This window comes from Primulina huaijiensis, chromosome 2 (genome assembly GCF_012295235.1).
Source record: "Primulina huaijiensis isolate GDHJ02 chromosome 2, ASM1229523v2, whole genome shotgun sequence".
In the NCBI taxonomy this organism is placed as follows: Eukaryota; Viridiplantae; Streptophyta; class Magnoliopsida; order Lamiales; family Gesneriaceae; genus Primulina; species Primulina huaijiensis.
In genome coordinates, this window is record NC_133307.1 from 20,217,384 (window position 1) to 20,245,280 (window position 27,897).

Genomic DNA, 27,897 nt, shown 5'->3' on the forward strand with positions numbered 1-27,897 from the left:
CCACATTTCTCTCAACTAATAACTATATATTTAATAAATCAATGTATTTAGTCTATCATTTAAATATAGAAAATCATATTTAAAATGATTATTTGAAACATAAACATATATTCTACATAACAAATAAACATATTATATATACATGCAATACGTGTACTACGTTGCTGAAGAGTATCATTACATAGAGATGAAAATTTTAAATTATAATTTATCATATTTTTTTATGACGATTCAACCCGTAATATTTTTCGATGTGTACCGGGAAAACTCATAGGCTAAGGCAGTATTGTGTATAAGTGTCATAGGAGATCGTAAGGCCAAACCAGCTAAAAAAAATGTTATTCTAAAAAAAATTTACATTACAAAAATATTGTGTAAACTTGGTTTTCTAATGGAATTTCAACATTATAGGTAGATATTCTGTGGGTTAAATATTTTAATTTTGTATGAATTCATGTATATTAAAATTGAATAACATAAGTGAAAGGCACGGTGTTCTCTCTAAAGTAAAACAAATGGAATCGCTTTTAAGCTTTTGATGAAGAAAGTATTAATAATGACACCTCAAAGCTTAAGTAAATAAAAGAATAAAGTCTGAAAGCATCTTTATTAGCAGGCAAGAATCGAGCATGTTATCACCCTTCTCTAAAGCTTCAACATTCTTGTTTTAGTCCTCTCTTGGAATTTAAAGCCTTCAATCTTCTTCTGTCGGGACGTAATCGGATTTTAAGTTACACGAGTTGTCCTCATGTCCGTCTTTAACTAAGCCGCGGATTTAAGAACATGACAAATGGTATCAGAGTCGATCTTAAATTATTCTAGACAATGTGTACTATAAGTGATGCTTAAAATCTTATTTATTCGGACTTGTATCGATTGTGAAAATAATACGTGTTACAACATGAGAAGGATGTGAAATTTCCAATCAAGGGATTGAATATGAGCTTCAATAAACAAATCCAAGAATCTTAAAAAAGCCAAAATGCCACAGTTTTTAAGTCCAAAAGACAACCTTTGTTATCATGCATGGGCCATTAGACTACTTTTGATAAATTGCAGAATATTTGAAGCTTTTTGTTGCCAATATTCTAGTTTTCCTGAGGTTTTGATAAGCTTAAGTAAAGTGGGCAAACTGAAGAAATGCGTTTAAACAAAGCAAATGCTCATACCCTTTTAATTATTTCAGACTACCTGGTCCCTCGATCGAACCTTAAGTTCAATGAAGCTTCATAAAAATCAAGAACATGATTAGCTGGTGACAGAGGCAGGGAGAAAGAAGATGAAGCACATTTCAGAGTTTAAATTTACAAAAAAGGTAATGAAATCTTCATTTAAAAAAATAGTATTTCTTTGCGTAGAGATTTATGTGTTCTAACTAAAGCTGATGCGTGTTTTGCATCCATCATTCCAGTAACCCAAGGTCGAAAAACCAAGCTCAAGCGAGACAAATTTGGCAGTCCCAGACTGTTTGATTTACATGATGAACACTCGTGCACCTTCAAACCCTCCTCAAGATGACTACAAGATTAAAGAAACAAAACCACAGCTAGGGGAGCGGTGGCCTCATGGAGGAGTTCGAGGTGGTGGAGGGTGGATTAGTAGTGACAGAGTCACGAGTACGTATGATCTTGTTGAACAAATGTATTATCTATATGTTCGTGTGGTGAAAGCTCGAGACCTCCCTCCTAATCCTGTCACAGGAAACTGTGATCCTTATGTGGAGGTGAAGCTAGGGAACTACAAGGGTAAAACTCAGAGATTTGAGAAGAAAACGAACCCGGAGTGGAATCAAGTGTTCGCATTCTCGAAAGAAAAGATTCAGTCCTCTGTTCTAGAAGTGTTTGTTAGAGACAGAGAGTTGGTAACAAGAGATGATTATCTTGGGAAAGTTGTGTTTGATATGAATGAAGTTCCCACAAGAGTTCCACCAGATAGTCCTTTGGCCCCTCAATGGTATCGTCTCGAAGATCGTCGGGGTGAAAATAAATTGAAAGGGGAAGTTATGGTGGCAGTTTGGATGGGGACACAAGCTGATGAAGCTTTTCCTGAATCTTGGCATTCAGACGCTGCTTTAGTGCAAGGAGAAGGCGTTTTCAGTGTAAGATCAAAGGTGTATGTTTCGCCTAAACTGTGGTACTTGCGTGTTAATGTGATTGAGGCACAGGACGTGGAATCAGAAGACAAAAGCCAGCTCCCACAAGTGTTTGTGAAAGCTCAAGTTGGGAACCAGATACTCAAGACTAAGCTCTGCCCAACTAGAACCATTAATCCGTTTTGGAATGAAGATCTGATCTTTGTTGCTGCAGAGCCTTTCGAAGAGCAACTATTCCTCACTATCGAAAATAAGCTGACCGCATCTAAAGATGAGCTTGTTGGGAAGGTAAGCTTGCCATTAACAATCTTTGAGAGGCGTTTGGATCACCGGCATGTGCATTCTCGTTGGTTCGATCTTGAGAAGTTTGGGTTCGGTGTTTTGGAGGGAGATAGAAGAAAGGAGCTAAAATTTTCAACGAGAATTCATCTCAGAGCCTGTCTTGAAGGTGGATACCACGTACTAGATGAGTCCACCATGTACATCAGTGATCAAAGGCCAACTGCTAGGCAACTGTGGAAGCAGCCAATTGGTATTCTTGAAGTTGGGCTCTTGAGTGCACAAGGGCTTCTTCCAATGAAAACCCGAGATGGAAGAGGTAGCACGGATGCTTACTGCGTAGCTAAATATGGGCAGAAGTGGGTAAGAACTCGAACCATAGTAGATAGCATGAGCCCCAAATGGAATGAGCAGTACACATGGGAGGTGTATGACCCCAGCACGGTGATCACAATTGGAGTTTTCGACAACTGCCACTTGGGAGGGAACGAGAAACCAGCAGCCGGCAGTGGGTCAGGAAGAGATTCAAGAATCGGTAAAGTAAGAATCCGGCTCTCGACTTTAGAAACTGATAGGATCTACACCCACTCTTACCCACTCCTTGTGCTGCAACCATCTGGTTTAAAGAAAACAGGCGAACTCCAGATAGCGTTTCGATTCACTTGCCTCTCATTAGCACACATGCTGTACCTTTACAGCCGGCCATTACTCCCCAAAATGCACTACGTGCATCCATTCACAGTCAGCCAATTAGACAGCTTAAGGTATCAGGCGATGAACATTGTGGCGTCAAGACTTGGAAGAGCTGAGCCACCACTGAGAAAAGAAGTGGTTGAATACATGTTAGACGTGGATTCTCATATGTGGAGCATGCGCAGAAGCAAGGCCAATTTCTTTCGAATCGTCTCCCTCTTTTCCGGCCTTATCTCGATGAGCAAATGGCTTGCCGAGGTCTGCCAATGGAAGAACCCAATCACCACCATTTTAGTGCACATCCTCTTCTGCATATTGATCTGCTACCCAGAACTAATCCTCCCCACAACATTCCTCTACATGTTTCTGATCGGACTTTGGAACTTGAGACACAAACCAAGAAACCCACCACACATGGACACAAAAATTTCTTGGGCAGAAGCGGTGCATCCAGATGAACTAGACGAGGAATTCGACACGTTCCCCACATCTAAAGCTCAAGATATTGTCCGGATGAGGTATGATAGGCTCAGAAGCGTGGCGGGGAGGATACAGACGGTTGTGGGAGACATGGCGACACAGGGGGAAAGGTTTCATGCTCTGCTGGGCTGGAGGGACCCGAGAGCGACGAGTATATTCGTGGTTTTCTGTCTCTGTGCTGCTGTTGCTCTATATATAACTCCATTCAAGATTGTGATTCTGTTAGCGGGTTTGTTTGTGCTGAGGCACCCCAGATTTCGAAGCAAGATGCCATCGGTCCCCAGCAATTTCTTCAGGCGATTGCCAGCTAGAGCTGATAGCATGTTATAGAGAAGTTTTAAACGTTGCCTTATTTGTTATCTTCTATTTGCAGTGTTCTGCATTAACTCCCCTTTTCCCATTTGATTTCTAGTTTTTCACATTCTGGTTGGCATGTACGTATGTATTGTGAGTTTTATATCAAGGTTGAGCTTAAATTAAAATGCTCCATTAAAATTTTGGTTAATGAATTTTAATATATATGATAGATTGTGATATTTAATGTATAGTGACAAAAATATAGTTTTAATTTTTATCATGTGTTAAAACTTTAATATCAGAAAATGATGATAAACATTATCTATATAATGGTACTAGTTTCCAGATCGCACCTTATCATGTTCCCTGGTCCCCATTATCGGATTAAGATCCATGGAGAAACTAAAGAGCTCTCCCAAAAAAGAACGCGTAGATCTGGAAGGCCATGAACTTGTTCTAAAGATTTAATGATTAAAGATTTAGGTACGCTTAGGTTACATTTTATTGCTTTAATTTTCGATGATTTAACATGATGGATTCTGGGTTTTATTTATGGATTTTCTCCAACAAGTAGTATCAGGGGCCCTCATGTTGATTCATTGAGATTTTCATTAAAGCTGATGCATGTATTTGCAATTCGGATTCAGAAAATATATTTTGATTGAAATTTTTTCGGGGATTTAGTATATTGATAGCGGTGTAAACATTTGGAATTTATTCGGTTTATATGTGAATTATTTGACATGTTAGTTACTATCAGTGTTTGATTGTTGTGTCAGATTATCACTTACAAGTTAATATTTTGTTAAAAGATAGAATATTGATGGAGTGATCGGTATCATGTTCGGGAAATTTATTGATTATTTTATACGAATAAATTTTGAGCATGTAAATTGTGGTTTTGTTCTCTATTAAGATTTGACTCTTGAGAATATTAGTTGCTACATTCATTCCATTCATATGCTAAATAGCTCGAATCTCAAATGATGGCAAGAGAATCTACTTATGGTTCTCAGAGTCATTGATTTGGACCTTGTGATAAGTATTGACTTTCTTCGTACCATTACTGATAAGAGTACCTCTGATGAGAAGAAAGAATTTCAAAGGTGTTAGATGTCTAATTGTATGTGTACGATAATCATGAAAAGGGTCATTCCAAAAACATTTAAAGGCACAATGTCTAACGACATTGCTGCATCTAAAGAATTCCTTAAGGAGCTCGAAAAGAGGATCGCTAACAGTGAAAAGTCTGAAATTGGTATACTCATGGCAAGCCTAGTGTCAATGAGGTATAATGGTAAAGGAAATATATGGGAGTACATTATGAAAATGTCTCATCTCACTTCAAGGCTGAAAGCACTTAAGCTTGATCTCTCTGAGGACTTTCTGGTGCATGTGGTTTTGATAAATCTTCCAATACAGTTTAATTAGTTTAAGGTGAGTTAAAACTGTCAAAAAGAGACTTGTTCTCTGAATGAGCTCGTATCACACTATGTTCATGAAGATGAAAAATTGAATCAAGACAAGACAAGACAGAAAGTGCTCATTATGCATATACTCAAAGGAAAAAGTAAAGAAAATGAAGGATAAAGAAGGTGTAGGTACACAGCCTCCAAAGAAACGTCAGAAGAATCCCAACGATTCTCAAGGTTCTGATTGTTTCTTTTGTGACAATGATGGACATATAAAGAATCAATACACCAATTGCCATACTTGACATGCTAAGAAATATGTGCTTATAGATATGGTTTGTTATGAGGTTAGTTTAACTTCAATTCCTAGACACATGTGATTAATATATTTTGGTGCAACAACCCACATCAATGTGTCTGTGCAGAGCTGCTTGGATTTTCGAAAACCAAATGATATTGAAAGATTCATCTATGTTGGTGATGACAACATAGTTCAAGTTGAAGCAATAGGAAAATTTAGAATGCTGAAATTTATTTGGATCCTTGTGATACATTTATGTACTGTTTTTAGATGGAATTTGATTTACATTTCTACATTGGACAAATTAGGTTTTTCTTGATCTTTTAGAAATGAAATATTCAATTTGTTCCGTAATTCAAATCTAGTTGGTTTTGGGTCTTTATCAGGATACAATAATATTTATTTGTTAAATATTATTGTTTCATTTAATAAATCCATGTAAATCAGTAGAAACACTAAAATTAAATTAACCAGTGAGAATTTAGTTGTGTTATGACACAAAATATTAGTTTATATCTCTGAAAAAAGAATCTAGAAACTTGTGTGAGCCGAAATTCTCTAGCCTTTAAAGTACATATATTTTAATAATCGTGTTAATTGTATAAAAGAAAAACAAACCTACAAAAAGAGATGTGAAACCAAAAAGAGTTCAAACATCTTAGAATTTATACATACTGATATTTGTGGAGCATTCTCTTTGGCTTCATGGAATGATCAACAATATTTTATGATATTCACATAATATTTTTCAAATTATGGCTTCATTTATATCATTCATGAAAAGACACAATCAATGGATATGTTCAAAAATTATAAAAGTGAAATTAAAAATCAACTTAGCTTAATTATTAAAAGAGTTAGATCTGATCCTGATAATAAATACTATGATAGATATGACGAATCATGTAACGTCTCGAAATATTGAAGGTCCACGTGGACCACATGCATGCAAGTTATTAAATTTTTTTTGTATTTTATTAAATCGTTTTAAAGTATTAAATGCATGTTTATTTCATTAATTTTTGTTTAATTATTTTATGCATTTTATGCATAATTTTTGTATGATAGGATTTATTTCATGATATTTTAAAAGTTCATGCATTAGGATTTTTAAGTTACATTTCGCTCTCGAACGAGGAACAGAGACCGGAGAATTATCAGAAAAATTATTTTTATTACATGATTAATTTTTATTAATTAATATAAGATGTTTTAAATGTATTTTTCAAAAAAATGAGCTTTGTTGGGTATTTTTACCCGTCAATGCATATTTTTAGCGGTACACAAATTTTATCGAATCGAGAGACTTTTTGAGAGTTCGGCTAATATTTTCAAAAACTTCCCAACACGAAATATTTTTCGGGAGTGTGTTTGGGCTTAATGGACCTAATTTTAGGCTTATTAAACTCAAAAAATGGGTTTTTTTTGGACCTAATTACCATTCATTAGCCGACACCTTCCCCTTCCTCTATCAGATTCTTGCCGTTTTCAGCACCCCATAGCAGCAAGGCTTCGGCTTTTGCATCTTCTTGCAAGAGAAAATTCACCGGCGCTCTCCCGACGTTCGATCTTCGAGCGCAAATACATCAAAGACAAGCTTTGTATCATTCTTTTCTCATCAAACATGCTGTAAATATTCTGATATGTGTGCCATGCATGTAGATTTTATAGATATTGCATGATCCAAACGCCTTTGCATTCGGTGGTTCATGGTTGTTCATGTTCTTTGCATAACTCACGATATTTCCGGTTTTTCTGTGTAAGGGCTGTTGTATTACGTCGTTAGGGAGCTGTTTTCTTCGAGTAGGAAGAGGTTTATAGGCTGGAGTCGAACTTTTGTGGGTTTTAGGAGAGGGCAGATCGATATCTTGAGTCTTCGGGTGAAATTTCGGTGTCTCAAAACCTATCACCCTCTGTTATTTCAAATTCTGCGACATATAAGTTGGTTTTCTGGAAATATGTTCAACATATGATTTGTATCACTCTCTGTTATCTTCGATTCGATATCAAATTTGTAATTTTCTGATAAGAAACGAGAGAGATATGATTTTTCTCGTAAAGTCGCTCAAGCTGTGAAACTTATGTATCTCAAAACCCGTCACCCTTGGTTATTTAAAATTCTACGACTTATTGGTTAGTTTTCTGGAAATGTGTTCAACATATTATTTGTAGCACTCTCTGTTATCTTCGATTCGATAGCAAATTTGTAATTTTCTGATAAGAAATGAAGGAGATATGATTTTTATCGTTAAACCGCTCAAGCTGGAAAATTTGTGTGCTCTCTGGAGAATTCCAGCAACTTTGGGGCTTGTTTCTAGGTCCTAAGTGGTCTGAAATAAGTGGATTAGAGGCTGGTCATGGAGATTTGAGTCATGGTTCGAGTTAGGAAAAATTTGGTTACGTTTCGGTTCGATTCGGGTTAAAATCGAGACTTTGGTCCAAGTTTTACAACGAATCGATTAAATTTTGAAACGGGCTCGAGTTTACGTCTAAGAAATACTTTTAATTATGTTTTGGGATGTTTTAAGGTGTTGGTAAGCTTCGGGTCAAAATTTAGAGGTCCAGGGGCAAAACGGTCATTTTGGTTTTTCCAGGAGCAAAATGGTCATTTTGAACCCGGGGTGAGATTTTAGTCCTTGCAGCGCCCTGAGTACATTTTATCATGATTTAAATGTTTATGCATCAGGTTTATGATTTTTATATAATTATGAAAAATATGGTGCATGCTTGGTTTCAAAAAAAATTATGTATATGCATGCTTTTATTCAAGTGGTGATTATGATGACACGTTTTTGAAGAAAGTGATTTAGTTGTGACTAATACGCTGACACGATGACATGTAAGGCCGAGACTCAGTGGGCGGGTAATGCTGTGGCTGATGTCCTCGCCACCGGGTACCGCGGTTTCACGTAGATGGATCCATCGGCTGACATGATGTTACGAAAGTCACAGCTAATGAATGGAATTCAAATTAAGAAAATGAACACGTATATGTTGATACGATGATACATACTATGATTATTATCATGTTTTGACATGTCACGATTATGCATATGATTCTACTACAGACATGAAATGTATGTTGATTACGATATTTTTCACTGTTGCTTGTTACGTATATGTATTTGTTATCACGGTACATGTGTGTTGAGTCTTTAGACTTACTAGGCGTGTGTGATGCAGGTGAGCATTTTGATCAGGAGACCGGAGGTTTCGAAGACTGAGTAGGCATGCGGGATGTGCGCACATGACCCGAGGACCATTATTTTCCGCACATCACGATTTTTGGAGAGATGAGAGGACATGGATATTTTATTCACTGGTTTATTATACTGCTGATTACTAGTATTTTGAATTTTTCATGTTTCAATTTCCTACTTGGTTGAATTTGATCGTTTTTAAGCTACAATATTTTTAAACGCCAAATGTTAATGATTATTTTTAAATGGTATTTTTTCTTTAGTATGGTTGCATGCATGCAAAAAATTTAAGTGTTTATTTCCCGAAATGTTAGCTTTACAAATAATTATTTACGCACTTTTAAAATGAGTAGACGTTTCAAATCAGGTGAACAACGTTCAAGACTTTTGCTAAATTCCTAGAGGAATGCGGTATCGTCCATCAGTAAACTATGTCGGGTTCGTCCACTATGAATAGTGTTGCTGAAAGATAAAACAGAACGCTTAAGGATATGATGGGAGTATGATTAGTCATTCTACCTTACCATAATCACATTGGGGAGAAGTATTAAAGACTGCAGTATATATCCTTAACAGAGTTCCAACAAAAGCAATGATCAAAACCTCTTGTGAACTTTGGACAAGAAAAAGCCTAGTTTTAAGTATTTGCACCTTTGGGATGTCCTGTTGAGGCAAGACCTTATAAGCTTAATGAAAAAAACTAGAATCAATGATGATTAATTATTAATTTATTAGTTTCTTTGAGAGATCAAAAGGGTAAAAGTATTATGATCCCACAAATAAGTCGGAGAAATGTCCGGTTCTTTGAGGATGCTGAGTTAGTGGGGGTAGCTACGATTAGGGATATTGTATTTGATGAGTAATATGGCAATATTCCCACAAGTTTTTTGGACATTGAACAGGATCACATTCTTGATCTTGACAATACACAATACAAAAAAAATGGAGATCCTCCTATTATTTTAGTTGAACAATCTCGAGCACATTTAGAACTTATGCCATTAAGAAGATCAAGTAATCAAAGAAGAAACACAATACTAGATGATTACATTATATTTTATTAAGAACATGAGGTAGACATTTGAATGACGGAGCATGATAATATATACTTCCATCAAGCCATAGAAAGTTCTAATTCTATAAAGTGGAATGATTCCATAAATGAGGATATACAGTCCATGAAGGACAATGATGTGTGAGATCTCATCCCATTGCCTAAAGGTCCAAAGCCCATTTATTACAAATGGATATTTAAAACCAATAGGATTCGAAAGATAATATGGAAAGATACAAAGCTCGTCTGGTCGTAAATTGCTTTACATGTGAAGAAGACATTGATTATAAATAAATTATATATTGTTTCTTTGAAAAACTCTTTAAGGAACATTATTGCTTTGATGACACATTTCAATCTTCAGTTATACGAGATGTATGTAAAGCATGTGTTTCTCAATAATGACATTGATGAACCGATTTAAATTATGAAGTTAGAAAATTTTGTGCTTGGAAACCCAAATAATATGTTTTTTGAACTCAAGAAATCCATTTATGGACTCAATCATGCAAATCGACAATGATATTTCAAGTTTCATCAAGTGATAATCTCGTTCGGTTTTAAGATTAATTTGGTCGATGATTGTGTATATCATAAGTTCATTGGGAGCAAACATTTTTTTCTAGGTTTATATGTTTATCATATCATACTCGCTAGCAATAATATAGACCGTTGCATGAAACCAAGAGATTTTTGCCAAGAATTTTGAAATGAAACATCTTAATGATGAATCTTTTTGTACTGGATATCCAAATATATCGGGATCGCTATGGAGGTGTTCTTGGATTATTATAGAAATGCTATATCGAGAATGTTCTCAAGCGATAGGGGATGAGGATCGTAAACCAACTGATATCCCTGTGGCCAAGGGAGACAAATTTAGTTTCAATAAGTTCCTTGAGAATGATTTTGAGTAAAAGAGAAATGTAGAAGGATCCCTATGTCTCGACAGTGAGGATCTAATGCATTGCTAAGGTTCATACATGTCAATGTAACATGTACGTGATTGGGATGTTGGACATATATTTATATAATTCAGGAGAAACTATTAGATAATAGTAAAGGTTTTTTGATATTTATAGAAAACAATAGATTACATGATCATGAATCGGATGTCAAATCAGTTTGAGATCATTTGATATACTAACTCCTATTTTTATGGATGTTAAGATTTTATGAACACTATGTTGGGCTCTATGCATTTGGTGGAAGAATGTTTTGTCTTGTCGAAAAGTGCTAAAAAGTACATATTATAGCCTATTTTATCACAACAATAGATTTTATAACGTGTTATGTTACATCCAATCAAATTTCTGGTTGTTAAAGGAAGATTTCAAAGTGAATAGTTTCAAATAAATCATTTTGATACAAACTCCATAATTGTGGATCTACTTATTAAGAGACAATTAAATGATAAACGTAAGCCCAATACTTTGGCCCATTTTAGGAGATCATATGAGAAGCATGGGTCACACACACACACACACACACACTTTAGCCCACTACATGAAGACTCGACCCGTCATAAGAATCCGGCCCTCAATGTCTCTAGAAATTTCCACCATCAATCTTTGGTTGGATTTGTTGCAACAACACAACAAATCTTTATACAACTCTCACTATTTGGTTTGATACAATTGTACATAAATAGGAACACTATATACACATAAAATAAGGAGAGAAAATACAATATTTTTATTCTCAATCTTCTGCACTTTATTTATCTAACTTGGTAACAAGAGCCTTTATGGCTGACACCTCTTCAAACATTGCCTGACACCTCTTCAAACATGGCTGACACCATGCACGACGGTGCTTCCAATGCTCATCCCACTCTCATGGTAATCAATATGGAAAATCAAATTAATGTTGTCATACTCAGCTATGATAACTACTTGTGGAATCTATGTCCTTGTTGGTATTCGAGGTCTTGGACTCAGAGCATTCATTCTCGAGCACGCCCAAATACCCTCCAAAACCATAGCGGATGCTGTTGACACTATCAATCCTTCGTTTATTACATGGTGCCATCAAGACCAACTTCTCTTCTCTTTCCTGTTAGCATCCATTTCTAAGTCTGTCGAGACCATATGATAGGTTGTGAGTACTCTTCTCACCTTTGGCTTCGTGTATCCCAACTCTTTGCCACCCGATCCAAAGCACGAGTCATGCGATATAAGATCCAACTGCAAACCTTGAAAAAGGGCCAACTCAGTGTGAAAGATTATCTTAGAAAGATGAAGGGCTACATTGACACTCTTGCTGCCTGTGGCCATGCCATTTCCGAGGATGATCAAATTATCTACTTGTTTCAGTGGTGGTTCATGTCACCTACAGAGTTGATACTTTAAATTTTTCTGAAGCAGGAGCTATGCTATAGTACCATGAAGGACATATTGAGAGCTATATGGGAGTCAATGATCCAACCCTTCCCTGTGTCAAAACTACCTCATTCAATCAAGAAACCTGGATCTCTTTCCCACCACGTTAATCAACGAGGCTGAGGTTGTGGCATAAATTATTGTGGTGGCAGAAAACCATGGTTAAGCACCTCCAATCGCCATGTTTTTCAAATATGTTGTATTCAGGGACACGTTTGTCACTTACCATGAAAACTCCGAAGGCTCTCACCAACATTCTCAACACAACCATGGCAACTTTTTTTAACAACCTTCCACTACTGTAGCCTTCACCAATACCGCCTTTGAACCAAAAACTAAAGGCTGGTGGTATCCTGATATCGGGGCTTCAAATCATGTTACTAATGAACTGGGAAACCTCACGCTTGGATCTGAATACTCCGGTGGTGGTAAGGTTCACATGAGTAATGGAACATGTCTGTATTGGTTAATATAAATTACGTTCTCCTTCATTCATATGATCTATTACTCTTAACCATCTTCTTAGAGTTCCCGGTGTCACCAAAAATTTACTTAGTATCAACAAATTTTCATAAGACAATAATGTAGACTTTGAGTTTCACCCTCATTTTTGCCTTGTGAAGTATAAATCTACGGAGGTTAACTCATCTCAAAGGGAATGTCCATTAGGGTCTCTACAAATTCCAACTTTCAAAATTCTTCTCTGGTCTACCTCGCTCAGCTGCCTATTCAACTGATCTCATCCATCCCTACTGCCATCAAACTCAATTTCAAGATTCAATCAAAATGTTGTCCACTATCCTTGATCAATGACATAATTGGTCAGGACACTCAAACTAGATCACTGTTAAAAGGATCCTATCAAGTTGTAATGTTCTCATTCCTAAACATAAATCAACGCATTTCTATTATACTTTTGAATTGGGCAAAAGTCACAAACTCTTCTTTTTTACTTCCCAAATTTAGTTACCTCACCACTTGAATTAATTTACTCGGATGTTCCTGCACACATTGTCTTGATATGGCTCTTGTTATTATGTTAGTTTCATTTTTCGCCTATAGTTGATTTACCTGGATCTACTTTCTCAAAACTAAATCAAAAGTGAAACAAGAATTCATCCACTTTAAAACCCACTCAGAAGCTCGGCTAAACACCAAGATTAAAGTTCTTCAAACTGATTGGGGTGGTGAGTTTCGTCCATTATCATCATTTTACAACAAAATGAGATTATTCATCGCCTCTCTTGTCCTCACACATCTGAACAAAATGGTGTTGTGGAACATAAGCATCGCCATATAGCTTATATGGGTCTACCACTCTTACCTCAAGCATCATTGTCCCTGTCTTTTTGGGAAGATGCTTTTCATACTGTATTGTATCTTATCAATAGACTACCCACATCAGTTCTTAACGGTTGTGTCCCACTCACCAAGCTACATAATCTGATCCCGAACTATTCCCTTCTTAAGGTGTTTGGGTGATTATTTTCCCCATGTCTTTCTGCCATAACTCTCATAAACTAGAATTTAGATCCCCTCCTGGCATCTTTATTGGCTACAATGACAAACGTAATCAATACTAATGTCTCTATTATGATGGTTGTGTTTTTATATCTCCCCTTGTCAATTTTAATGAAAATGTCTCCCTCTTCACACAACAGAACTCCTTGTCCTCTATACCAGATCATAAGTTAGCCTCCTCTCAACAGCTTACTCCTCAGCTTCTTCCCACTACATCTCCCACGGTTCACACCACTTCTATTCTGAGTCAACCATTCTCTAATTCCTTATTTCAATCTGTCATGAACTCCTCCATTCATTCTTCTTCTAAACCATTTGCAAGGGTTCCCTCAAATTCTTCCTCCCTTCATTCCATTTTACCCCATGTGAGCACTCTTCCAATGATCACCTGGTCCAAAGCTAGAGCCTACTTCTCCAGGGTATTGGTCACATCTTCTCCAGTTTCAAATAAGCCAAATACTTTACATGAGGCCCTTACAAGTTTGGAGTGGTGTACTACTATGAGTTAAGAATATCAAGCCTTACTAAATAACAATACTTGGTCTCTCGTTTCTCCACCGCCCGAAACATTTATCATTAGGTGAAAATGGGTGTTCAAAATAAAAAATGTTGATGGTTCGATCGCCCGAGACAAAGCGAGGCTAGAGGCTAAGGGACATTCCAATCTCCGGGACTTGATTAAACCGAGACATTTAGTCTTGTGGTGAAAACAACCACCATTAGTCTTGTTCTCACCGCAACCATTTCAAAATGATGGTCCATTAAGAAACTAGATGTCAACAATGACTTATGGAATGGAATCCTTTATGAAAATGTGGAATCCTTTATGAAAATGTGTATATGAAACAATCTCCAGATTTGAGATTAAGGATGGAGATTTCATATTAGCGTGCAAGTTTCACAAGGGCATCTACAACATTAAACAAGCACTTAGGGATTGGTTCGAAAAACTTCGAGATGCTCTTCTATGCATGGGCTTTGTTATGTCTAAAGACACTTCTCTTTTTGTTAAAACTGCTTCTGATTGAATAATCTATCCTTGTCTATGTCGATGATATTATAATCACAAGCAACAATGCAGGACATAATACTCAAGCTCTCTTTCAACATTTGTACAAGCTATTTTCTCTCAAACAACTAGGTGATCTCTCATAATTCTTGGGTATTGAAGTGTTTCGTTCCTCCAATCATTCTTTATTCTTGACCTAGACCAAATATGTCCGAGATTGTCTACTCAAGACTAAATGAGTCAAGCTAAGACTCTACCTACTCCCATGGAAACTGGTGTTAAACTTTCTGCCCAAGATGGAGATCTTTTTGAAGATACCACTCTTTATTGCAACATTGTTGGTGAACTTCAGTATCTAACCTTCACGAGACCAGACATTGCTTACAACGTGAACAAAGTTTGTCAATTCATGAAAACGCCTCTTATTCCACATTAGAAAGCTGTCAAAATAATCCTTCGTTATCTCAAAGGTACTCTAGACATTAATGTCTGTTTAAAGGCCTCATCTCGCCTCTGCCTCCCTGGCTACTGTGATGCACATTGGGGTAATGACCCCGACGATCGGAAATCGACTTCTGGCTTTTGTTGGTTCTTTGGTGGCTCCCCATTTCATGGAGTTCCAAGAAACAAGTCGTGGTTTCTCGTTCCAGCATGGAGGCTGAGTATCATAGCCTAGCCTCGCCAATGCTACATGTGAACTTATCTTGCTTCAGTACCTTATAGCAGAACTTCACATTCAGTCACCTAGTGTTCTTGCTGTATGGTCTGATAATCTTAGCACAGTTACACTAAGTGCCAATCTTGTGTTTCACTCCCGTACTAAAAATCTTGAACTTGATCTTCACTTTGTCAAAGAAAAAGTCACATCTAAAGATGTTGTTTAGTATGTTCTCTCCTTCGACCAAGTTGCAAATGTTCTCACCAAGCCTCTATATGCCATCTCCTTCAATCGACCACGATCCAAGATCAGCGTTGTTCTTAATACCACATTGAGCTTGAGGGAGAAGTCAAATGATAAACACAAACCAAAAACTTTGGCCCATTCCAGGAGACCAAATGAAAAGCATGAGTCACACACACTTTAGCCCACTACAATAAAACTCGGCCTATTAGAAGGATCAGACCATCAATATCTTCAGAAACTTCCACCAACAATCTTTGATTAGATTTTTGCAACAATATAAGAAATCTTTATACACTTATCAATATTTGGTTCGACACAATTGTACATAAATAGGAACATTGTATATATAAAAGATAAGAAGAGAAAATACAATATTTGTATTCTTAGGAACGCTGTATACACAAAAGATAAGGAGAGAAAATACAATATTTTTTATTCACAAAAATGTCAAAATCAGTTATGCACGAGAAAAATGGCCAGCAAGGCAGAATTGACTGTTTTAGTAACAGAACAATACAAAAAATTTTCAAACGATCATATTATTATATCTAACGTATATATCATTCTTAGAGTCTAAAAATACAAAATGTTGAAGATCAAATACAAAGCTTTGGAAGATGATTCGAATCATGAGCAACCTACATGAAAAATGATCTTGAATGAGAGCGTGTGAGGACACATTTGAAAGATACACACACTGTAATGAATTAAATCATCACCCACAATCACCCACACATATACATGAGAGTTGAGCTTCAAAGTTTAGTTGAGTGAGTCTTCACACAAAGACATTAAAGATTGTTTTTGTAATCTTGACATAAGAGACGTTAAACATTTTTCAGATTGTGAGGTTGCGGTCTACAATCAAGAGTATGCTAGGAGTTTCAATTAGGTAAGAGATAAGTCCTAAGTTGAAATAGGTTTGTACAAGGAATTGTATAAATCAAAGTCTTTTAGTGGACCCTTTCTAAGGGGAATAAGGGGTGACTTAGAAGTTGTTAATCTCATCTATAAACAAATTCCTATTTATTTATTGTATTTACTTATCGTTTCTACTATTTTTAAGATGCATTGTTGAAGCATTTTATGTATATTTCAAATACCAAAATATTGCATACCACGTGTTTGATAAAATGCTTCAACCAAAATATTTTTTAATCATTCAACTTGCATATCTTTTAAATGTCGTACAAAATGTTTAATCGGTTTCTTCGAATGATTATTTTGAGTGTCTTTTTCATTCATCGGTGTTCAATATTTCAAGAACCGAGCTATTGTAGCTCAACGATTATCCCTCAATCGATCATATCATGTTGTATGAGCTTATATGTGAATAAATATGTATTATGAGTTATCTATTAAAGTTAAGCTCAAATTAAAGTGGTCGATTAAACTTTTGGTCAATGAGTTTTAATAAATCTGATAATATGTTATGAGTCATGTGTAGAGGAAAAAATATAATTTCTTTTTTATGATGAGTTGAAACAGAAATATCAGAAGAAAATAATAAACATTATCCATATAATTGTTATTCTCATATCGCACGTTATCGCGTTCTCTATCTCTGATTTCATTATCATATTATATACAAGGAGAAACTAAATGGCTCTCCAAAAAAAGAATGCGTAGATATAGAAGATCATGAACTCGTTCTAAAGATTTAATAATGACTTCATTTACATTTCCGCTAGAATTTATTACTTTAATTCTGGATGGTAAGAGCATGATGAATTTTGATTTTTATTTATAGATTTTCTCCAAAACGTATTTCCATTGTAAAAGAGGATGACCATTAACCAAATAATACCAATCCAAATTGTCTCTCAGGTTCTGTAATTGCTTCAAAAGTTCCAATATATATATACATTATTGGACCTTTTGAATAAGGGGAAGTTGGTGAAAAATCCCCAATCAAAACATTTCTTTGGGCTCACTCACTACCCACAAAATTATGGTACTATGTCATACAAATTGTGGTACACTTCATGTGGAAATGTGGTACACTTCATGTGGAAATGTGGCTAAAAAAGTACCCAGGGACTGAACACAAAAAAACGACGGCTGGGGACTGAAGGTCAATTTCCCGTTTGAATAACAGTCAAGAAGATGTTATGAAAATTGAGAAATGTGTGTTAATTCCACCATAATTCTTTTCATATGAGATTTTGCCGTGGATTTTCACATTAGCTAGATCTGCAGTGTATATGACGTTAAAAATGCCCAGTTTGATATTCCTTATTTAACTTGTTGATTTTATATTCAATTTATTTACTACACTGTGATTTTATGATAATTTAGTGATAAAATCGTGGCATATGATTGGATCAAATTGCTATTAGAAAAACATATGGTTTGTCTTCGTACATATCTCCTACTATATTATTAAAAATATGAATTATATTTGATGAGTAGATTTTTTATGAGACGGTCTCACGAATTTTTATCTGTGAGACGGGTCAACCCTACCGATATTCACAATAAAAAGTAATACTCTTAGCATAAAAAGTAATACTTTTTTATGGATGACTAAGAGATCTGTCTTACAAAATACGACCTGTGAGATCGTCTCACATAAGTTTTTTGTCATATTTGATAGGTTTGGCATAATAATTGCAAAAACATCATTAATTTTAAAAACCTAAATAAAAGATAAACAAAAATGCTCCAAAAACTAACCTCAATCCTTAATTGGACAAAATATTTTTGACTTATTAACTGACTCTTTTTTAATATGCGCAATGCACGTGTCCAATCAGATCAATGTCTATAATTTTATCTTTCTCGTCTATGGACTATATAAAATGTAAAATTACAAATCTATACTATTATATTAAGTATGAGGACATGATAATAACTACATAGAGAGGACATCAATTTTTTTTTCCAATTTTACTCTTATATGATATTAATATTACACTTTTGTTTTTTTGTTTTTTTTTGTTTTGTTTTAATTTCAACACACACTTTTATTTTTATTTCAACAATTCAAATATCAATTTAGTCCCTCCATAATTTGTCAAATTTCACTTTAGTCTATCGATAATAATAAAAAAGATTGTACACACACGTATTGCGTGTGCATAATAACTAGTTAAAATGAAGTTTCATGGGGGTTTAAATTAATTTTATGAACTTGGTTAAGTCCATGCTTGTTTGTATGTTAAGTGTTTAGTTTAAAATTCACAAAAATTTCTATGAGATCATTTTATGGATTAATTTTGTGAGACGAATATTTTACTCGACCTATCAGTAAATTTTTTTTTATTTTTGTCTAAAAAATATTATTTTTCAATCTGAATATGAATCGACTTATTTCACGAATAAATATTTCTAAAACAACTTCTCCTTAAAATTATAGTGTATGTTATATCTTTAAACGAGTACTCGGATCTTTAAATAACTCGGGTCGGCCCGAACTCATATTTATGTCCGTTGCCTTTTCACACACCTCCAACGGAAACTTCCATAATTTCCTTCACCTTGAACGTACAGCACTTTTAAGTTCCATTTATGCCCCTACTGATCCACGCGCCACCTCGATGATGGATTCCGCCACCGAACCGCAACTGGGGCAACCACCGTCAACCCTCGTAGCTGCCACGTATTATCTCCACCCCCGCCGCGAGCCCTTCGAACACGGCCTTCTCCCCATTCCCAAACTTATATTCACCGATGGCACTCAGACTCTATCCCAAATCAAATCTGCTCTCCTCTCGTCGGATTCTAATCACCGAGTCAGCTCCGAAATGCTATCCCGAGTGTTGCAGGTTCCCATAGATCACGCTCGGCTTCTGCTCGAAACCCTATCTTCTGTTCTCCACAACGATTCCGATCCTTTGGTGAATGCTAGGGCTCCACAAGATATCGATGAAATCGGAGTGAATGTGTTTGATTTGTTGGTTTTCTTGTATATACAGAGTTACAAGAGGTTGCTGCCTAAAGGGCATAAGGACTCTGCTGCGGTTGCTGATGTGTGGCCTTCAACATCGGCTTTTGATGGGTTTTTATCTGCTCTCTCACCATTGCAGGTGTTAAATTTTTCTAATTTTAGTTTATTTACTGTTTGATTTGCAATGTGGGTGAAATATTTATTTTTTGAAGCTGGTTTGTTGAGATATGAAAGTGAATTTTTGTTTTTCTTGATTTTTTAGCCTGCCTTAGTATGTGATGCCAGATATTGTTGGGATATATTAGAAATGCATTTTGGATTTAAATGTCTGATGTGTCATGAATTTATTGAGAAGTGGATGTGGATTTATATTTTGGACATTTGGTTTATTTATGTATGCGTTTATTCATTTTACGTATGATTAATGTTAATATGTGTTGCTCTTAATTTCATATGGTCCCGCAGTTGAGATGTGATAACTTTCGTTTTACATGTCATTAACATATAATCGTTACTATATTATCATTATTAATATGTATGGCTCTACATATGGCAGTTAGTACGCAGCAATAGTCGAAGATTTATGCCATCACAAGCTGATGAAGAAGCTCACCAGCTATCATATTTGCAGAAACACATAGGCAATATATTATCCCTTTTGTCTGACTCCGTGGAAAGGGAAGACGATGAATCAATTGTATGTCCTTTTACTTATTTTACATTAATGTTGAATTCGCTGTTATTTAATTATGTTAAGATGGCGCCATCATATGTTGTCCCTACCACTGTCGTCTGTTTTCCTGGATGATTCTGTTCATATGGTTAAGGTCTAGTAAAAATTGTAATTCATGTTCTTGTTGGCAATTCGGCATGATTTCTTGACTGTATACCATCACTCTTTGTAATCTTCTGTTCCAGGTTCTATCTATGGACAGATTTGAGCATCTTGGATTTCTGATTTATTTTGGTGAAAAGGGATCCGAGAGAATTCCCGTGTGCCAGAATACTCCATTTTTTGCGAATTCGGACCCTGACATGCCTGATGTTCCTGTTCCTGCATCACAAGTTCTTGACTGGCTTCTTCAAAATATATCCACTACCCTGGAACACATTGCTGATAGAGTATCTCCAAAAGAAAATGTCCCCAACAATTTTTCTGACCAGGATGTTCCGATGGCTGATATCAACACAAGTTCGGCAAAGCCCTCTAGCAGTCCTCGAGGTCCAAGTTTCATTGAGGGGGTCTCCAAATCATCAGTTGTAAAACAAGCATCTGATCTCAAGGGCACATCTGTGAAGGTGAAAAGCAGCCATGTTTGCATCTCACGTTCCTTTTACTTCTCACATGGCCAAGATTTCCATCAAATTTATTTGCGTGTAAAATTCTGGTCATTTGAGTTTTTTAATCATGGCATAATGAGGATCTCTACATTTGTTGATTAAATGATCTGAAACTTATAGTATCTGCTTAGTAATTGCCAGATTCTATTGTTTGTGGAAAGTCATCTAAGTAGAGAGGAAAATGATAAGTCATTATAAGTACATATCCGATGATATTGTTTAAATTTTCTTCAATTTTTAAGCCTTAGCGGGCCTTGCTCTGATAAATCAAGCACCTTGCTCCACCCGTATAACTTTCATTCACCATACACCTAATAACTATGTTATTCTCAGGTTGTAAATTGCCACGAATCAGCAATTTACATATTGGCACCACTAAGATATGCCACGGTCTATGGATGCTCTGATGCTACAATTGTTCTGGGAGCCATTGGGAAGGTACTGCATTGTTAAATCCTAGTAATATGATTCTATTTGCATGTATGTCTAGTTCTGGTGTTGACAGAGTCTTCAAATAACTAGCATGGTATTTTGATTCCCATGATGGTTACTCCAGCTAACCTTGTATATGATCTATCATAGTGTGTGCTAGACATTGTCTATAACTTACTTAACTACGCATGTATTTTTATGATACTCGTTTCCGTATTACTTGTTGATTTCTTGATTGATGTATATGAGATGTTAACATCAAATACTTCTTATTCCTGCATTATTGCACCTAATAGGCGGTCAGAGTCGAACATTGTGAACGCGTTCATCTAATCACTGCAGCAAAACGTGTCTGCATAGTAAATTGCCGTGAATGTCTGTTCTTCTTAGGGGTAAACCAGCAACCCCTTGTTGTTGGAGATAACCATAAGTTGCAGGTGGGTTTCAAATTTTTTTTTGTACTTAAATCTATTCATTCTTCTGTAATCACCTCATCCTTTTTGAATTTTAATTCTCTGGGTTAATAAGCCTATTTGTCAAGGTCTGTTTAGTTGGGTTGATGAGATTTAATGAGATTGTATAGATAAATAATATTCGGATTATTAAAATATTTTAGTAGATGTGAAATAGTTTTGAAGAAACAATAATATGATTGGTTTGATTGATTAATTTGAGATAAGATGGTAAAATTACATTTTTATCATTTTCAATAATTAATAAAAATAAATAAATAAAGATATGAAGGATAATATTGTAATTCTGTATTAAATGATTTGATTGATGTATGATAAATAATTAATGATTTGGTTGATGATAAATAATAAATATATAAAATTTCAACCAAACATAACTCATAGTATGGAATTTGCATAAACCCATCTTGTTAACCTACAAAATGAGTTATCGAAGATACTCCTTTCCTTTATGTTCCCGCTAACATTTTCACATTGATTATCTTTCTTTTTCTGTTTAACTAATAATAGGTGGCACCATATAATACATTCTACTCGCAATTGGAGGAGCACATGAATCAGGTTGGAATTGATCCTAAAATCAACAAGTGGGATGAACCTATGGTACTTGGAGTGGTCGATCCACACGACTCGTTATCCCATCCAGCTGGTGTTGCAGATGTTCAAGCCGAATCTGCCATCCGCCTTGACCCAGATCAGTATACTAATTTTGTGGTATGCGCATTAATTGGTCTTCTACCTTAAATCTGCATCGTCAGATTCTGTAAATGATTGCAATTTTATTCTTTTTGGTTGTCTATATTTTTCCTATTTTTATTGTAAGTTCCTATATGATGCAATTAGTGTACGATTTGGTGACTTGCAGATCCCGAACTATTTGGGAAGTGAACAACCTGGTTCCACCAAAGACAATCCATTCCCTTTGCCTGATGCATATCTTGCATCACAACAGAAAAATGTATGTTCCAAGTACTGAGATAACACCTATGGATACAATTTCACGCTCTCCTTCTTTACTCTGGTTTTTATTCAGCTATTTTATCAACTGAAATTCCGAAATGATTGCTTACTTCTTTTTTCTTGAATCTCAGCACAAAAGTTTGGAAGAAGTCAAGCAAATCTTGAGGGAAACTCAACTTGAAGACAGCCGTAAACGAGAATTATCTAGTGCTCTCCACTCATGTTTTAAAGATTGGTTATATGGTAAATTCTGTTATAATAAAGTCACATTTTTATTTACTTTCCCTGCGGTCATACATTAAACATGATTTAACTTTATATGAATCTACAGCATCAGGAAACATCAGGCAGCTTTACTGCTTACAAGGCGAGTAGCTATACAGTAGCTGGAAGAGAACTTGATTCAACCTGTTGAAGTCCCTCTTACCATTTTTATGGATGCTAGAGGTTCTGGGACTTTTGATGGTGTTTGGTGAGGAGAATCTCAAGCGTTGGGAAGATTGCAATCAATCAAACACATATAAAAGCTGAATTGTATATTTATTAGTGTTACCAGAATAATGGTGCTGTGAAATTCAAGTACAGGTTTCAGAGGGATGAAAATGATCTGAATCTCAGTGGAAATTGGTTTTAAAAGCCTGTTTTTTAAGCCTTCTACTATCCATTTTACTTCATTCTTGAAATTCATTTCTACGAATACAGGGCCGGGGCCGAACTCATGGTACTCGATGGGGTTATTTTAGTGACTGCGTTAGATACCTCTTACTCTGCCAAAATGGTTGGTCAATATTATTATTTATTAGAATATTTTCTTAAGCATTTATCAGCAACGTTATTTCATTTAAAATTTATGTGCACTAAACTCATATCGAAGTAGTTTATGCAATAAATTCTGTTTATTGAATTAAGTAATTTAATGTAATCTAATACATTACTATTTACTTTATATTAATTAACAAAATTTAAAAAATGTCTTTAAATTAAATATCAAAATCACTGATTCGTTACAAATAAATTTTTTATAAGTATTATTTATGAAAATGATAATTATGCAAAAAATAATTAACCCCGAGTTTAATCATTTCATAATTTTTTTAAAATCCGATTAAAGAAATAAATATATATTAAAAAAACAAATTAAGAAAAAGTAAGATTTTGGAACATTGAAACAACGAGATTGCTTTTATGTAGCTACAGTGCAGTGTCAGCGGACGCTACCCACAGTCCAATTTAGTCAAAAGTAGACTAGTGACCAAATGCATGCAAATCGCACACTTTATACCCATAATACAAAGCAAAGCAATGCAAGCTAAACAATCCTTTTCAAATATAATGTAACGTGGCATAATTCTTCATTGATACATATGAGGCATTCTAACCTATCCGAACATGGAATACAATGTACTCTATGGAAATCGAAATCAAAATCAAAATCAATTTACATTCAACAATGAACTGTGAAGGTGGCAGATTGGTTGCTAGCTTGTTGGAGCCAATTGAAATAGCTTCTCAGCTTGATCTGGGAAGAAAGTAACGAACAGAAATGCACCTGGGATGTGATCAACCTAAGATGAGTGAAAAAATCGACGAATAATATTCAAGAAAACTTGTTCTTGATCCTTTTGGACTTACAGATAAGTACAGTCCCTAGTACAGCAGAAATTTTGCCTTGTATGGTGATTAAACCAGCCTTTCCCGCATCTTTCAGCTCCGTCGAACCAACCGAGTCAAATGTCCCTATAACAGTATGGTTTCTTGTTATTCAATACCAGCTTAAATACATGACCAAGATTTGAATAAGCAGAAATGCACCTGTTGTCACAGATTGAAGGCCTGATGTTACACATGCTATATTCTGATATCCAGCTTCTTCTAATTTGTAGGCAGCCGAGGCAGACCTTGGATAGGTGAAGGAAAAATTAGCTTTGATTCAGTAAAGGCTTCTGGACATACAAAAACTAGGGCTAGATCACAATCAAGTCATATCAAAGATGTATGAACTTAATATTATCATATCTGACTTAAAATGTATTCTTTGATCTCTAAGTAGTTTTTTTAAAAGAATAAAATTAATCACAATCACACACAAACAAGAACGAAGCGAAAAGCTTTTTGAGTTACCGGAATAGCAAAAAATTATTTTGGTAATTACAAGACTAGTTTTTTGTATTTCTAATATGTTTCATTAATTGTGCAGATATAGCAGTATTCCTCCGACCAATTCAAAGGAATTCAACAACGGATTCCAAAGGTGCATTCTTATTTGAACAAGACATATCTATCGGAAGGAAACTAGAACTGCCTTAACCGGCATCAGATCAGAATTGACTCAACCAGAAGTTATCTCAATTGGATGTTAACTAGAGTTTGTCTCAACCGGAAACAGAACATATAGACCAATGCATACTGGCATTGCTGTCAACCATCAGAGACAACATCAGGAAACTAAACCGGCAAAAACATAGCCTTAACGGGCATCAGATCAGAATTGACTCAGCCAGAAGTTATCTCAATTGAGTTTGTCTGAACCGGAAACAGAACATATAGACCAATGCATACTGGCATTGCTGTCAGCCAGCAGAGAAAACATCAGGAAACTAAACCGGCAAAAACATATTTGGAAATGACAACTTCCAGTATAAGACAAGTTTTTTGGTGAGATAAAGTAACTTTATAACGACTAGAGTAACTTTATAACGACTAGCTTCCTTCGGTCTTGTTCTAACAACTAGTTCTTGATGCAGTCATATATATTAATCATTCAAGAACAAATTAAGGTGATTAAGCAAGGGGATTGCAAAATATTATCAAAACCACGAAGTGATAGTGGAAACATAAGAGAGACGAGCTAAAATGTTAAAAAGACATTCATTGCATAATCAATCGAAGAGTCACTCACCAACATGCTAGAGAGATTATGCCATAAATCACCTGGATGATATCGTTGCATATAACATTAAACAATATATGCATAGCCAATCCTTATGAATGATCAATTAAGCTTTAACATAATACCAGAGTGTGATGATTTGTAAGAATATTTCCAACAGTGTGGGGTCTATGGATGTGATAACAGAAAGCAGTTGTAAGCAGTTTGTCCTAGTGATTGAGTGTTTTAATTCTAGAAGTGCGCTGAAGGCTTCGGAGATCGGTGTAAATCCAGTCTCATCAGTGGATTCTCTTAGTGATAAGAAGAGACTTTCCACATTTTACTTTTTCAAGACAAATTAAATTTGTTTCATCTGCATACGGGTAGAGATGCATTATCTCCTTCTATCACTCTTATTGCTTTTAAAACATACAGAACAATTTTCATGTATTGTTTAACATACTGCTTCGGCACTATAGCAATCACAAGAGGTGACCCCAGTTCCGGAATACAAATAAAACATATAGTACTACATGTTTCCGATACTGGATGGCGTCCCATGACACTTTCAACACGAATTAAACATTAAAATACTGAACAAATACCAAATACGACCAAAGATTTGTAAAATGAAACATAACCTTTGGTTCAAACTTCAGTCCTTTAACATATATGTCTCATACATCAAAGGGTGCGATCAGCAAATTCAATTACAAGTCAAATCCAAATAATGCTTTATTGGAGCATTCTTCGGCACAACTTTATAGGAGTATTCTTCGGCACAAGTTGAGGAGGTGAATAGCAAATAATTGTTCCTTGTTAATCTTGTTTCATACTTTCAAAAAATGAAAAGTAAAAAAAGCTGTAATGAATTAAGAACCTAACCTCAGACCCTCTTGACAAACAAGTAACAGCTTGCTTTCGGGTGAAAACTGGCTCCTAACAGATTGCACAAACTCAGGGTTAGCTTTAGTGAAAGGCAGGCCAAAGAATAAACCAGCGAAATTGTTGTGTACTGTCCTCTTTATTATTGTTCCTGTATGATAAACTTCTGAGTAAATTGCAAAACCAAAAGTCATGAAAACCATGAGAATCATATTGAATAGCTTTAAGGCAAACCTAAGTCATTGTCTTCGTTTTCGATGAATAGTGGGATGTGATAGCAGTCTTTTATATGAGCTCTCTCGAACTGAATTCTATCGCGAACATCCAAAACTGCAAACCCCTCAACTGCGATAAGTTTCTTTGCTTCTTCAGAATTCACGAACTTCACTTCTGCTTTGATTACCAAGTTTCTTCTAGGCAATCGGCTCCCTTTCAGTGTCTGTACTTGATGAGTCCCCAATACCGACCAAGATGTTGCCAAATTGCTGTAACCACATTCATATTATCTTAACCCTCCTAAAATTCAAAACTCTATTCTTTGTATTTTATGCAAACAAAATATTTCCAAAAGCCATAAAGATTTTAAAAGCAAGATAAACTAAAAATGATTTTGACGTTTGCGTCCAGAATTGTTTGTAAAAGGCAAATTGGCTTTTTCATCTTGAACTCCTAAAAGTCTGTGGATCATAGAGATGTTCGAGGTTTTTTACACAGTTCGCTCCACAATATATCAAATGACAGATTTTGAGACCCCGTGTAGACGTCACACTATCTCACATATTAGATCCTAGTCGCAATTAGACTAAGAAGAATGTAAGGTTCCCACGACGGGGCATAAAAAATATCACAAACAAGATGTCCATTCAATTGATATTTTGTTAAATATAACAGCAGAGAGACTGATGAGCAAGAAAACATAATACAGCATTCAAGAACGTAAATGAAGATCTACGTTTCTTCTTATAAATGTAGTCTGGAACCAATTTCATCAAAATCAAAAGTGAGCACAAATTGAGGACAACCAATTACTAGATGTTTCGTCCCAAATGTACACTAACAGTAAAAAATAAATTTAAGCACAACAAACTCAAGATGACAAAGATTCAGAATTTTCAAGGGGGGGAAAAAAAAAAAGAAACACAACTAAAAATCTCATCTTGAATGAACATCACCAACTTACATCTAAGTTACATGCAAGAAATTGCACAAAGAGCTAGTGAAATAGTAAAGGTGAGAAAAAGAACATAAAATTTGACAGTACCTCCGAGCGGAGAGTGTGAAGGAGCAACAGCAAGAGATTCCTGTCATTTCTCTGAGAGTAGTCGAGTCCTCCCACTCTCTTTCTCTTCGAATTGCGACTGCTGTGCCTGGTTGCCGCGAAGGATCCATTGAAATGTAAGCGAGTCATTGGGTTTCTGCCACGTG

General features: G+C 35.6%; 3 protein-coding genes across 3 annotated transcripts; 2 read left to right on the top strand and 1 right to left on the bottom strand.

Annotated features, from left to right (window-relative positions):
- Nucleotides 1-1,090: 1,090 nt before the first annotated feature.
- Nucleotides 1,091-4,070, top strand: LOC140968445 (FT-interacting protein 1-like). The gene is made up of 2 exons (XM_073429391.1): nt 1,091-1,315; nt 1,412-4,070. The coding sequence occupies exon 2, from the start codon at nt 1,478-1,480 to the stop codon at nt 3,872-3,874; it is 2,397 nt and encodes a 798-aa protein (XP_073285492.1). The 5' UTR covers nt 1,091-1,315; nt 1,412-1,477; the 3' UTR covers nt 3,875-4,070.
- Nucleotides 4,071-19,033: 14,963 nt separating this feature from the next.
- Nucleotides 19,034-23,313, top strand: LOC140968453 (uncharacterized). Its single transcript, XM_073429404.1, has 9 exons — nt 19,034-19,651; nt 20,069-20,209; nt 20,431-20,811; nt 21,187-21,291; nt 21,582-21,722; nt 22,269-22,472; nt 22,624-22,716; nt 22,850-22,961; nt 23,050-23,313. Exons 1-9 carry the CDS (start codon nt 19,049-19,051, stop codon nt 23,091-23,093), a joined length of 1,824 nt encoding a protein of 607 aa, XP_073285505.1. The 5' UTR covers nt 19,034-19,048; the 3' UTR covers nt 23,094-23,313.
- Nucleotides 23,314-24,021: 708 nt separating this feature from the next.
- LOC140968459 (rhodanese-like domain-containing protein 9, chloroplastic) lies at nt 24,022-27,897 on the bottom strand. The gene is made up of 6 exons (XM_073429415.1): nt 27,734-27,897; nt 26,707-26,957; nt 26,473-26,623; nt 24,531-24,616; nt 24,351-24,455; nt 24,022-24,267 (listed from the first exon to the last, which is right to left on the bottom strand). Exons 1-6 carry the CDS (start codon nt 27,859-27,861, stop codon nt 24,197-24,199), a joined length of 792 nt encoding a protein of 263 aa, XP_073285516.1. The 5' UTR covers nt 27,862-27,897; the 3' UTR covers nt 24,022-24,196.